The sequence below is a fragment of the Anguilla anguilla genome, chromosome 3 (assembly GCF_013347855.1).
Source record: "Anguilla anguilla isolate fAngAng1 chromosome 3, fAngAng1.pri, whole genome shotgun sequence".
NCBI classification, from domain to species: Eukaryota; Metazoa; Chordata; class Actinopteri; order Anguilliformes; family Anguillidae; genus Anguilla; species Anguilla anguilla.
The window spans coordinates 48,983,471-48,997,351 of NC_049203.1; the positions used below are offsets into that span (position 1 = coordinate 48,983,471).

At 42.7% G+C, this 13,881-nt stretch overlaps 1 protein-coding gene across 4 annotated transcripts in view; it reads left to right on the forward strand.

Annotated features, from left to right (window-relative positions):
• The first annotated feature begins 811 nt into the window (after window positions 1-811).
• LOC118222980 (dedicator of cytokinesis protein 9-like) overlaps window positions 812-13,881 on the forward strand; it is a 105,722-nt gene continuing 92,652 nt past the window's right edge. For all 4 annotated transcript variants that reach the window (XM_035408983.1, XM_035408989.1, XM_035408992.1 and 1 more), the window contains exon 1: window positions 812-1,258. In XM_035408983.1, the coding sequence (XP_035264874.1) occupies window positions 1,142-1,258 (117 nt within the window). In that variant the 5' untranslated portion in view covers window positions 812-1,141. The remainder of the gene's footprint in view (window positions 1,259-13,881) is intronic.

A 13,881-nucleotide genomic window follows, 5' to 3' on the forward strand; every position in this document is an offset into this window, starting at 1 on the left:
TTTTTCTTAGAGGGAAAAATCTCTGATCAGCTGCGGTTTTAGGCCTTTGTCTAGGAGGTCTCCTAATTACCTAAATATGGTACAGGATTCGTTCTCGACAATGAACACTAGATGTTGCCATAATAGGTCTACACATGCTTAGGCTACAACACTCGGTTTGACATTCATAGTTAATCAATTATAATATCTGATTGCACCCTGGTTGTTTAGCCTATTTGTAGGTTCCTTTCTTACATGTGCACATGTACATTATGATTATTATAAATTTTATTTTTAGCTTATTCGTAGCCCTAAACACAATTTCTGGGCTATAGGCCCATTCTTGTGCCTGAAGGGGAATGGGCATATAGGCATATTGTACGTTACATTTCAGTTAGAGAAGCATTTTCATCCACAATTTCAATGTTTCCATATCTTTCTCAAATAGTAGCCTACAGCACATTGTACTCTCCAATCGTGAACTAAGGCTAGGCATATACGCTACATTTTTTAAAGGTCCTAAACAAGGACGATTTGTCTAATGAAGCCTCCTAAAGGACGCGGTTACATGGCTGTTTACTTTTGTGTTCTTCTTTATGTGCTACCATTTCGGATTCACAGTGCTTCCCTTTCGTTTCTAGTAAGATTGGCAGTAAGGATAACAAATGACGCCATTTCCCTCTATGTTTTGGTGAGTCATGGTATATCCAATAGGCTAATTTCTGTATTGTTTTCAATCTGATGCAGAGGGGAAAAGCCGAACGGGGAGTTTCTAGGTTGTTTGGGAGAAGAGGGAGGGAGGGAGGGGTGAGCAGATGCTTTACACTTTCAGCGAGGCAGGCGGAGGCTGGCGCAGCATGGACACCCGGGAGAGAGCGATAATGAGACAGTGACAGCGCAGGGAAAAGTCTGTTATGAAAACAGTAAAGCAGTTGGGAAAAATATACAAACAAAGCAAAACGTTCGTTTGTAACCAAACAGCAAGTTATGAAATATTGAAAATAGAACAACGTCGCCAGGATGATACAACGTCAGACCCAATGTGCGGTCTATTAGCTGGTGACGGAGGAAAGAAACCGGCTGATGTTTTCCTCGGAACTTCTTGTCTTTCTTCGGGATGAAATGTTTCATTTTATAAGTAGATGAAAGGTTTTTCTGTGCGATGTCTGTTACGAACCCCCAAGAAACTAGGAGGTTCACGCGGGGTTTAAGCAAGCCTGGAACGGCGGCGGAGCTGAGGCAAAGCGTCTCAGAGGTTGTCCGGACGTCCGTGCTTGTTGTAAGTAAACTATCGAATTTCATATCTATCTACATCTATTCTTGTTGAATTTCAACAATCTTCGCCCTGGCATTGCGTATCGGAGTCACTTGTGCATAGTCTAGTCTATGCTGGAAGGATATGGATGAAACAGTTAGTTGCGAAGAATCGTTTTTTAAAGTGTATATAAAGCGCAAGTTAGATCTATAGCACAGTTTGTATGCTTTCCAAGCAATTTTTCGGCGTGACTATTCATTTTTCTCCAGTATGAAAAAGGTTGTAACGTATACTTGAAGGGGAAACCCCAGTGCTATAACGTGAGATCAGGCCTATCGTGGTAACTGGCGCTTCTCAGCCCCTGTCAGGTCTTTGCTGAAAAATGTTTATTTTGTGATAAAAGTGACGCAACCCCAAATTCACAGGGTGACCAGTGCTTGTTTATTAAATTTATTACCTATTGATTGGATTTCTACCTCGAACGTGCACATTCATCGTGTATTGTGAATGAGTTATTCAATTATGGCTAAATCCCAAATAATCCACTGCCATAATTGCACCTAGTTAACTTGCTTACAAGTTCCATGTGGGTTTTTTGAAGTCACTGCAAAAGATTTCATCAGGCTGGGAAGAATTGTGCAATACAATTCTCTATTCTTATGCACAAGAGTTCTCAGCAACTTAATTGCCAGGAGAATTACTACTCTGTTATAGTAATTTTGCACAGTCTGGCTGTGTAACCGGGCACATTTCATCAAAATGCTGCTGTACTAGTCAGGAATTGTGCTTCATCACAAACCACAATAATTTGACAGTGCCTGTAAACTATTTTATGCTTGGTGAATGGGGAAACATGAAGGCCCGACTTCCCCACTGCTGGCGCAAAGCAGACCTCTGCAGCACCCAGCACTTGAATCTGTGGTCCTGAATATGAATTACGCAAAGCATGTCCTCAGTGAAGGAGCACACATTATTTCAGAGATGTGTTTTATTCTAGAAAGCTGTTGATTTGACTAGAATGTGTCGTTGGGTTTTATAGCCAGTTGACAGCGTATTTTGCTGACATCACAAGTACCATTTAGAACACTGTGGACAGGGTATATGTATATTTTTTGTACGTGTCACCTCTGTTTTGTATTTGAATTTGTATCATTAAAAAAACTTTTTTTTAAACACTGTGGATGGAAATGCAAGGGCAAGTGGGGCAGGTGCTGTAATTTTTTACCTGCCTGTCAGGTCATCTGGGTGTTTATGGAAACCAGGGAATCGATGGATCTGAAGAAAGCTGTCATTACCAGAGGAACACTTGTTTGTTGAAGGTCACCCTGGCTAACACTGTGGAGGTCTGACAGAGATCGATAGAGAAGAGATTGAAGCTTAACATCCATTTTTTTATTTTCAGATATGCTCATGTTTGACAGGGGGATTTGCATTATAATTAGCCTTGCACTCAGAAAAACAGAAAAGTAAATGCATTCTGGGACGGGAAATACAAGATTTTCTGTGAAGCACAATGTTTATGGAAAGTTTATTGGAAGAGAATTAGTCTAAATGAGTGTGATTAATACTGTTATATTTAAATGCACACCCTTTGAAAATACAGCTGACTCAAAAAGGTGCTGCATTGCCATACCAGCTTGACTCATCATGAACACAAACCCTGTGAACTCTAAACAATGTTTCATAAATCTCACAAATGCTTTATGCCTTTGGAAGTGACACAGAGTGTGTCATGTAGAATGTCAAGGTATTCTGATTTTATTAGTGCTGTAGTGGTGACTAGTGTAAGTCATGTTGTTCAATGGTAGATCATTTATTATTTCTTTTTTGGACTGAGGTATTTTATGTTAATCAGTAACGGTGTTAATTGAAGTGTCAGTTTTTGCTGAGAAAGTATAAATCATGTTGCCCTGCTTTAATTAAAAGTTTCTGCAGGGCTGACAAAGTTCATAACTTCAGATGCTTAGATCGTCTTTTTTTGTTAAGTACCTGAATGCTGTAACAAATAACCAGCCTGAGCATTATACTGACACGGCATACAGCAATGGAATTTGAGTATGTCAAAGCATTCAGCGTCTTTGCGTTATGAATAGGAACAAACCTATGCTCAACCTTTGTGCACTAGGCCTGAATAAAATATTAGAATATCAATTTTTTAAAAGCTTGAAGTAAAAAGAGTTACCCTTTGTGTGTGTGTGCGTGTGTGTGTGTGTGTGTATGGGAGGGGGGTTGTTGGTCATGACTGATTGTTCTTACTTTCCTGGAGAAGTTGCTAGGTAACTGAACCGGACACCATCAAGGTCCTCTGTCAGGGAAACGGAATCCCGAGCTGAGACCCCAGACACACACGCCACCACACCTTTATTATTAATTGACTCTGCCATGTGGGGACAGTGGCTGACGATTCTAGGAAAGAAGAGAGAAGAGAATAGGAGGAGCGTAACAGGCTCACACAAGACGTGAAGACATGACTGATCGCCACAGGGGTTAGAAGATATTGTTTTAGCTGAAGTGACCCTAATTACACCACTGGGTCACCCTGTCAGCATGCATTCAGAAAAATGCACAAATTTTACAAGGGTATTTATTACCTCCCGCAGTCTCATTTGCTTTTCGTAGCACACTTCCTTGCAAAATGATGCACAATGTAATGTCAAAACATTGTCCATTATGCTCAATTATCACTAGCAGTTGTATTTAACAGCAATGTCAGGCGTGAGTTCCACAGTATTATGAGCGTAATGTGTACTGCTGAGCCACATCATTAATTTCACAATGAAACATAATTATCTGCTGGGAAAATAAATGTCTCATAAATAATCATGAAGTAGACTTAAGAGGCTATGCCTTGATATTATTCATTTTGCTGTATGAAACTCTGACCTGCCTTTACAGAATCCATACTTAATTAAAATGAATAACTATATTGCATTGAATGGTGAAGTAGAATATGAATATTCTGTCTTATGAGCAATTGAATGTTCAAGTATAAAATTATTCAACTCACACATCACTAGTTCTGACTGAGAATTAAAGAAAAAATAGGATGGAATACTTGCTATGTTGGAAAATTTTTCATCTAAATCACCACAGGGGGTCTAAAAGGTCCATCAAAATTAAGTGCCTTTGAATGTAAAGAATGAAAAGGCAAAGTGGAAAAAGTTATTTGATTAACTATCTGTTGAACTTTTTCAGCCAATAACTTTCAAAAGGAGAGGGAAAACATAGCCAAGACTAGGCCCACCCCTGGCATTGTGGGTGGCAATTATTAATCTTGATCCAAAATTTTTGTTTCTTCTGCCATTATGGCACTGAAGAACATTGACCAGGTTCTCTCATATTTTGCTATTCATTGAAAGCTCTGCCATTTCAGAAGCCGTGCTCAAACTGTTTTATCTCTTGGTGGTGCTTCTGTTCCCTTGTAGGCCGAATGGAGATTTTTGCTGTCAGGCAGGGTTGGGGCATCTATGAGCTTGCGCTGGACACTGCTCCTTTGTCCATTGTTGGAGCACAAGGCTGTGCAAGTGTGCAGTGTCCACAGCTGTGATGTTCCTCTGTTCCTCCATGTCCAGAGGCTGGCCTCTGTGAATGTCATTAGCCCTATAATGGCTGTCATCAGCTTTGAATCTTTCTTCCTGCCCACCTTCACACCAGAAAGGAGGTGTTTGCATTCTTTTTTCTGTTATTAGATTTGGAAAGGCCAGTGCCATACTTATAGGGTGATTCCAGAAAACGTCACGTTGGTAGTTCTTTTCTGTTTGCAGTTTGAAGAAAAGAATGAAGGGTATGCTTTTCTGATTGTTTTAATTTTAACAAGTTGTGGTTTTGAGAAATTTCCCTGTGATAAATGTTTATCACAGAAGGCTAGCTGGGGATGATGCGAAGTTAAGCGGTGGAGGGCATTCAGGGCTTGTTGTGTAATTGCAATCAATAACTCATGTAACATTGCAGCTAATGGCTATTACACAGCCAGCGGCTAAATCTCTGCTCTTGCTGCTATTCCTGCACATGTGCTCGAAGGGCGCCGTACATGAGGAACAGCACCAGTGCATGCGAATCTCTGTAGGTTGCTCTGTGCGATGAGAAAATAGTATTTGGAATTTTAACTTCTGTCTTTGGCCAACTCATAATTGGCATGATAGATTTAGCTGCGATGTGTTGACATATCTGAAAGCAGGGGTTTCAGCAGTTCACCTCATGAATAGAAATGTGTTGAATGTTATTGTCACATTGTTTAGGTCTGTACAACACTCTTGCTATCACGCTCAGCCAGCCAGCTAACCGGTCATATTCTGCGGTGTTTAGAAAATGGTCTCGTTTCAGTGGTAAAATAATTGATTAATCACATGCTGTCCTGTGGGTATAACATGTGCAGTAAATATATTTAACATACAAAACAGAAGACATTTTGTGGATAATGAATGTTTCGGAAAGTTCCATTAAGAGCATGGGTTAGAACTTAAAACATAAGAATACATAATGATGGGAACAGATTATTGAGCCAGTCTAGGCTTGCCATTTACCTACAAACAAGAGCATCCAGCAGTGCATCAAGCCTGGACTTGAATAACCTGAGAGTCTGTGCATCTGCAGTACCGAATCTGGCAAACTGGTCTAAAAATTGACAATTGTTCTGCTGACAGAACACAACCTAAAAAAATTGTAGTTCATTTTGTTAATCCCTTTTATACATTCAAAAACCTCAATCAAATCCCCCTTAGTCTCCTTTTGCTAAGCCTGAAGCAATGAAGTGTCTGAAGTCTTTCCTTGTAACTTTTTCATTTCAGTCCAGGAACCAATGTTGTTACCAGAAACCAATTTAACCCTTCTGTGTACTTTTTCAGGAGTCTACATATTTTTCTCGTAGTGTTGGGCCTCAAACTGTGTACAATACTCAAATGTCTGAAAAATGGAATTGTATGACATCAGTATTAACCACCTTTGATTTAAACTTCATACTTTTAGCTGCGTACCCCAGCATGACATCATCCTTCAAACCTTTTTACTACCACAGCCCAATACCTGCATCCTTATAAGATTTTGTTCAACTAGACTTCCCAAATGGTTTTCAAAGTCAACACATTTTGTTCCACCAATAAGATATTTTTGTTTTGATTTCGAACATACAGAACTTTTCATTTTGCACTATTGTTGTAGTGTGGCTAATCTGGTAGTGAATAGCCATAATTCCCATAATGTTTATGTTCTGAGCTACTCTCATTCCAAACCTGAGGAAAATCACCTACTTCGTTGTTCCATGAGGGCCAACAACAAACTTTATCAGAATGATTATCCATTTGGCACTTGCCTTCTAACATACAGTATCAGACTCTAGCCTATTTCACTAAGTGCTTCACAGAGTCCTGTACTTAGCCTATTAAATAAAGCGCAGAAGACTTGTGTTGAACGGACATGTAAATGAAACAGTTTTGAGTTATTGCAACTGAATCCAAGGGATGTGATACTGGTAAAGTATAAATGTGGACTAGGTCCCAAATCCTCCATGGGGGGTCATTTAAAGGAATGGGTGATGGCGAAATGGGGCGGGCCATAATTGTTTTGGCAGGCAAAGCAGCAGGACATTTCCTGTCCTGTATATCTTCCTTAACAAACAGACCTGCGGAATATCATCTCTCCACAGTCCCGTGTCTTGGGCTGTTTCCTTCCACAGTCATTAACTTACTGTCCCTGTGTTCTTACCATCAAAAATCCAGTCCTCCTTATAAGGACAGAGGCAGAGCGTTGTGTTACGGGGTCAAGTGAACCCAAAAACCCACCCCCCAATAGGACAAGCAGTCTATATATACCACATTCCCCATGACGATAAAACGCTAGTTATAAGGTACATGACATTCATTTTATAAGAGGATCCAGCTGCCCCCAGAGGGTAATGGGAAGTCATTCAGGCCAGTTGTACTGCAGGGTCACTGGAACGAAAAGAGGTCTGTTCTGATTGGTGGTGCACTACATCCTCCGCTGCTGTCAGCACTGGCTGTTTTCTGCAGTACCTGCTTTAGCTGCCTCCCTTTGGAGTGGTTGGTCAGTGCAGATGCTGTGTAGAAGGATATACACTACATTTCCAGAAGTATGTGGACACCCCTTCTAATAAGTGCGGAATGTAAAGTTTGGTGGAAGAAGAATAATAGTCTGAGGATGTTCTTCATGGTTTGGGCTGGGCCCCTAGGTTTCCATTGCAGGGAAATCTTAGTGCTACAGCATACAATGACGTTCTAGAGAATTGTGCACTTCCAACTTTGTGGCAGCAGTTTGGGGAAGGCCCTTTCCTGTTTCAGCATGACAATGCCCCTGTGCACAAAGCAAGGTCTATAAAGAAATGGTTTGCTGAGTTTGATGTGGAAGAACTTGACTGGCCTGCTCAGAGCCCTGACCTCTACCGCTTTGGGATGAATTGGAATTCCGACTGCGAGCCAGGCCTTACGCCCAACATCAGTGACCAACCTCACTAATGCTCTTGTGGGTGAATGGCAGTGAATCCCTGCAACCATGTTCCAAAATCTTCTGGAATGCGTTCCCAGATGAGTGGGGCTGTTACAGCTGCAAAGGGGGGGGGGGGGGGGGGGGTGGGGGGGGCGGGGGGTGTCTAAGTCCATATTAATTCCCATGGTTTTGGAAGGAGATGTTCATGAAGCAGATATGGGTGTAATGTTAAGGTGTCCACATACTTTTGGAAGTGTAGTGTAGATTGTGTTTCACCTGGTGGTCAAGAATATGAATTTAATTCTTTAACAGACAGTAAGTGACCAGTGGCCAGTCGACTGTGTAGTTCTGCTTATGAGCGAGACTGCTACGTACCAGGCTACAGTTTGCCATTTTACGACTCGACTCTTCTTAAAATGCAATCAGATGACTGTGAGAACATGTACGGGGTGAACATGCTTTGTCGCCAAGCGTTACTAAAATGGCTTTGTGTGCATGGGACATCCAACAAAGTGCTTTTCCTGTTTTTCTCCTCAGAACATTTTTTAAAAGTTACAAGTTTCTAAATGTGTACTTTTTTAGTGAATATCCTTGCATGCCACTCATTTAAGTAAATGCTTTTTTGCTGCTTTGATTCAATGGTAAGGTGGTATGACCAATTTTTTGGCCTATTTTAATAATGAGGGAAAAGAATGAGGCTGCGTTGCAAAAAAAAAAAAAAAAATAGCATTCCCAGGATATGGGTGGTATGTAGCCAGTATACAGTGGTGACGTTGTTGGGTGTCTGGAGGGACTCAGGAATGTACCCAGTTAACTCCCACTCCCTGTAGCTCCTGGTGCGGGTCTGAACGCTCAGTGTGTGCTCAGCTGTGTGTTGAGTGTCATCTGGGCCGCAGCTTCTGCCGTTTGCCTGCTGCTGTGGGTGACGGGTGTCAGCGGTGCGGTCTGGAGATTAGCGGGCTGTAGGGAGCTGTCCTGGCACCAGGCTACTGGCCGCACGCTCGCAGTCATGTACTGTGTGTGCACCCTGCCGCACAGAGCCTGCCGCCTCTCGCTACATCTCTGCTGGTGTACGCGCACGCAAATGCCTGTGTTTGACTTCATAACGGCCGCTCAGATTAATCAGTGAGGACACACTGTATTACTCAGGGTGGCTGAACGCCTGTGGTTTTGCTCCTGTTCTCCCTGTCAGTGTGTGACCAGGTTTTTAAAATTTATTTTCTGTCTATCTTTTTATAGCATTGCCTGGTTTCACTCAAATCCCACATTGATCACGGTCGATAAATAGCGCCAGTTATTATGGCCATTAAATTTTGTTTTACATCCCAAGAGCCTTTAATAGCCTTTACTAATTCATTTAACTAGCATGAACTGTCCAGCATGTCATAACTCACCTCTGATAAGGTCACAGAGACATTTTTTCACAAGTTTCCAGTTTCAGCCTTCACTCATTCCTCTCTGATCTGGCATACTTAATAGGATATTCTAATTTCCATACTTGCACACACTTGCCCTGGAAGTTGGTTCTTGGCCACATCCTGCCACAGCCAGTATTACGGCAATTTTTTCCATTAGTTCAGTCATCTTGCCTGCGGTACATTCGTCAGGAATTAATTATCAATTTTTACTAATTGCTTGCCATGGTGCTCCTGGGCACACCTAGTCTCACCAAATGTTGCAAAACAGAACTTCCACGCAATTTTCCACATTATTTTCCAGCCCAATTTTCTACAATTATTAGTCATTATGTCTAGATGTGTGTGACGCACTTATTATTGCTCGTTGTTGTAAGCCCCACCCAGTGTAGCTACCTGCTGCTATTTCAAACATTAATTTATTAAAGACCTTTCATTATTTTTTGTCAGGTCCTCTAAAATCACAGGGATTGCTTTGGAATTGGGGTTTTTTTTAGCCTCTAGCTCATCTTTTCATTAGTGTGAAACCCACTCCCTCAAGTAGAATACTGGTTTCCAGAATATTCTCTGTTTGCGTTAGCAGCAGTCGTTTGGAGGGCCTGGAAGTGGTGTAGATGTCAGCCATGGGGGAGCGGTGACGACTGGCTGATTGATCCTCTGGCACCATTAAAAATTGATATGAATGTGCTGAAAGGAGTCTTGCCTTTTTAAAAGGCCTGCTCTCTCCTTTGTGCTGCGATTGGACACCAACAGGCAGAGTCCCTGCTCTAAAACGCAGCACAAACCCTCTGTGACCTTTCTGATGGCCAGACCTATGACCATCATCCATGCTGTCCAATTGCCTTCTCTGTTATTTGTCAAAGCACGGTTCATAATTACAGCCTCGTACAAGGAGTACGCTTCCCGTCGCCTCCTCCTTGGACAGTGTCTTCATTTTGAAATTAGCGCAGGGCCGATGTGGAGGTGTAGATGTGAGGTTGTTTGCTCACGCTATGTGTCCACCATCAGGGCAACGCTTCATCCTTTCAGTGAGTCAGCAAATTTGTTTGAGGAATTTTATGACACTGAGGCATTTCACAGTAGATCACCAAGAAATCCATGTCCATCTCTAAATGTCTCTCATCCTGGTCAACAGTGTAAAAGGGAGATTTTGTCCTTTTCTCTCAGTTACCGGTGCAGTGAATCGGAAACATTTTTAACACGGCAGATTGACACTGGTATATCCCCTGGTGCCTGCTTTACGGAGCCCGGTGCAGAAAGGAAGCTGTGAAGCATTTTTTTTTAAATATGAGGAATGAAGCGCACCCGTGAGTCAGCTGGTAAATAACACCCGTGTGCTACGCTGCTGAGCCAGATGGGCACACTTCCCTGCGTTCACGCTTTTATTACCTTTCTGCTCCTGCTGTCCGCAGGGTCGGAGGCCATCTTGGGAGAAATCCTCCTCACAGGCCTCTGTCCTCCTCATACTGCACGTGTGTAAAACTTGAATCAGGTCTGTCAGTTCACTGTATCTCAAGTGCGTCATTGTTCTTTCTGCTTCTTTGGTCACAGCTGTGGCAGCCAGACCACTGGAGGAAAAAAAACTAGGTATGAAGTGATGGATAGATAACGTATATTTGCATGTATATATAATCAACGCAGCTAGCTAATTATAGTGTAAGACATTGTGAGGAAGTGAACACATGCAAGTGGACACATTCTAGAGAGGCAGCGCTACCAGCTAGTCAATAGGCAGCACTGTACGGTTAATGAGGCGGTGAAGTCTGCAGCACCGAATTGATCCATGATGGTTTGACCCCTCACAGATCCCTGCTGAGTGCGGTATTGTGCTGTGTGTTGCGCGCAGGCGTTATGTAATAGCCTGTGACCTGGCACCATTGCTGCGGGACCGACCCCCCCCCCCGCTCCAGGCCGGCAGGTCGGTGTGAGATGTGCGTGCGGCGCTGGCTCTCCGGCACAATGGCCCATTGATCGCCCGGTGACGAAGCCGGCCGCTTCGGCGCCGCGGACTGATTATTGGTCGGCACGTCATTTCGCGCGTTAAGAGGGAAATGATCGCGGAAACGATGTTCAAAGAAAGGAGACGGCTGTGTAGAGAGGGCTGGCCCACGTGTTTCTGAAAGATTGCACAATTTAAGAGTCCCTTTTTAAATTACCCAGTTTTTTGTCTTGCAGTCATGTTAAAACTTAGCTGTTTTTTTTTTTTCTACATCTGAGGATGTGCCCCAAATGTGGGGTCACACGCAGTGATGATCCATCATGCACTTCCATTCACCAGGATCTCCGTTGAAATGGCCAGGCTGTTGGACTTGCTCTGTGCTATTAGCCAGTGGTCTCTGTGATTGAGGAGAGCCATGGAGTACCGTCGTGAACCCCCAGGGGACAGTGGGGCGGTGGCTGGGGCAGCTGGTTAGGACTGCCGGCAGGAAGCTCCCTGTGGAGCTACTGTCCTTGCCTTAATAAGACCACGCCCCGGCATCACCCCAGAACACACGGGGGAACAACTGCAAATTCCCCAGGGGGGCTGTCGTCGGGGGAAGAGGGGCAAACGGAAATCCACCCTATTGGATAAGCAGCTGTCACAAGCCCACAGTATGCGGCAGCTGGTAAGCTTTAGGAAGGGAAGACCATCTTTCATGATAATGTGACCAATCTCTTTGTGTACATATGCATGCATATTTCTCTTGATAAATTGGAAAAATCTGAGCAGTCCGATGTCATGATAGGTTCACAGGGTTCCTAACCTTTCTCTGAGAGGTGACCAGTTTCCTCTTCTTTTGTATGTTTTATATGCCCCCATGTTAAGAGCCCACTGCTGCGTGTTTTTGTGTTTATGTTTTGGCCTTTTTTTTAAACTAAACAGACTGCTCAAAATGAAGATATTGGGAAAAGTCCAGGCTCCGTGTGAGGGTCTGAAGACTGGGCTGGCATGGGCCAAGAGACAGTTTCCTAAATCTGGGGTGCTTCTACTGTATTCCCCATTTTTGATTGGGGAAGCTGCTTTGGCTTTTGGTTTTGCTTTTTACACATACATCATAAGCACATACAGTTGGTAGATCTTTCTCTTTCAGTAGCCAGACTTAAATGGCTTACACCTTGAGGTGTAAAGGGTGGGTTGTATCAATAGCAACAGGCATGCTCCATTACATTTTGCCGTCCAAATATTTGTCACAGAACAAGTGGAGGGATGGGTTACAAAGTCATTGATAGACACTTTGATGTTGGGGCCATAATTGTTTTATCATGTTTCTCTGATAAACAGGTCTAGATAAAGTATAGATCTTATTTAGATTCATTCAGAGTTGAATAAATCACAAAAAAGAAAATAAATAGTTTTAGTTTCTTATCGAAAGATACTGTGTAGGCCTTTACAGTAAATTGGAGCTTTTTTTGTAATGCTGAAATAGTGCTCTTTGTGGACGTATCTGTTGTATTTCTTAACTTTCGTGAGGAGTAGGGTAGGTATTGTATTACCATGTTCACAGACCACAGCTGCAAAATGGATCCAGTTCTTAGTGACCGGCATGCACATAGGAACAGGAATGTATTAATCACTGGGCTTCCCTGCTCTACATCCTCTATAACGCTGTCCAAACAGGAAGTGCCCATGGCTTCCTGTCTCCAATCACCGGAACCAGGCAATAGGCCCTGGAACTCAGGCAAGCGTGTGCACTTCCTAAAACGGGACTGGTGATGGGTTAATCACTAACTCTATCCATGATGAGATTGCTTGTTTGGAGAACAGAAGCAGAGTTACTGCAACACAAGCTCTGAAAGGGCCATGGTGGATTGTCTGTTTTGGTGTTTACAAGCACTGAGTAATGTTTTGAAACCTGTTGAATTTTCCACACCACTTAAGCTCTTTACACAATGGCTTCTTGAGGGGCACAGTGATGTTTAGTAACCAAATATTGTAGTGCGATATCACAGTAAGATAGAGAATCTTTTATTTTGCTAATGTTTTTTTGTCCAAGGATTTTATTCAGCAGGGTGCTGCACTTATGAAACAGGAAAATGAAAACATTTTTTTGAGAATTGTTCTGGATATTGCTGAGATATTTAAGATTTTATTTAGTCCGTGGCAAATATAGCCCATGACAGATTAAAGACTTTTTGATTCCATGTTGTTAAAATTCAAAATATTAGAACCAGGAATCGGCAGCAAATTCCAGAATTCTGCTGAATGAATCCTGACCCCGCAGTTCTTTATGGAGTATTTAAATCCAGCGTTTTCTCACCATGTATCACTGTGTGATTTTTATCTTTTATCTTTGACTTGCATCTCTCGGGTTGTTATCAACATTAATACAAGGAACTGAAAGATAAATGGTCTGTACTGAATTAATTTATTTATGTCTGCCTGGAGGCACAGACCTCATTTTGAGCACGCTCATGCCGGAACTTGCAGTATGTGGTCTAGATTTGAGGCTGGTAGGGGCTTGTATCAGGGAGGTTTTCTTTCTCACAGAGCAGAATGCTCAGCCCCACACAAGTGGCATGTTTAGCTCTTGTGCTGTCTCGTACATATGGAGGATTACTGGCAGCATGTTTGGTGTGTAACAGGATGATTATAGTAGTTTGACCCTCTGCCCACTGGTGTCTGTGACTGGCGTTTGAAGAAGGGAGGCTAACCTTACTTGAATCTCTCACACTCTCTCAGTGAGACCCCCCCCCCCCCCCCCTCCCAACTTGCCGTTCCCATGTGACAAGACTAGAGTTTCTAGGAGGCAATGCTCTACAGGAAATTTGTGCACCCTTCTAGAGGCATCTTTTTGAATTTAAAAAGCAGAATTT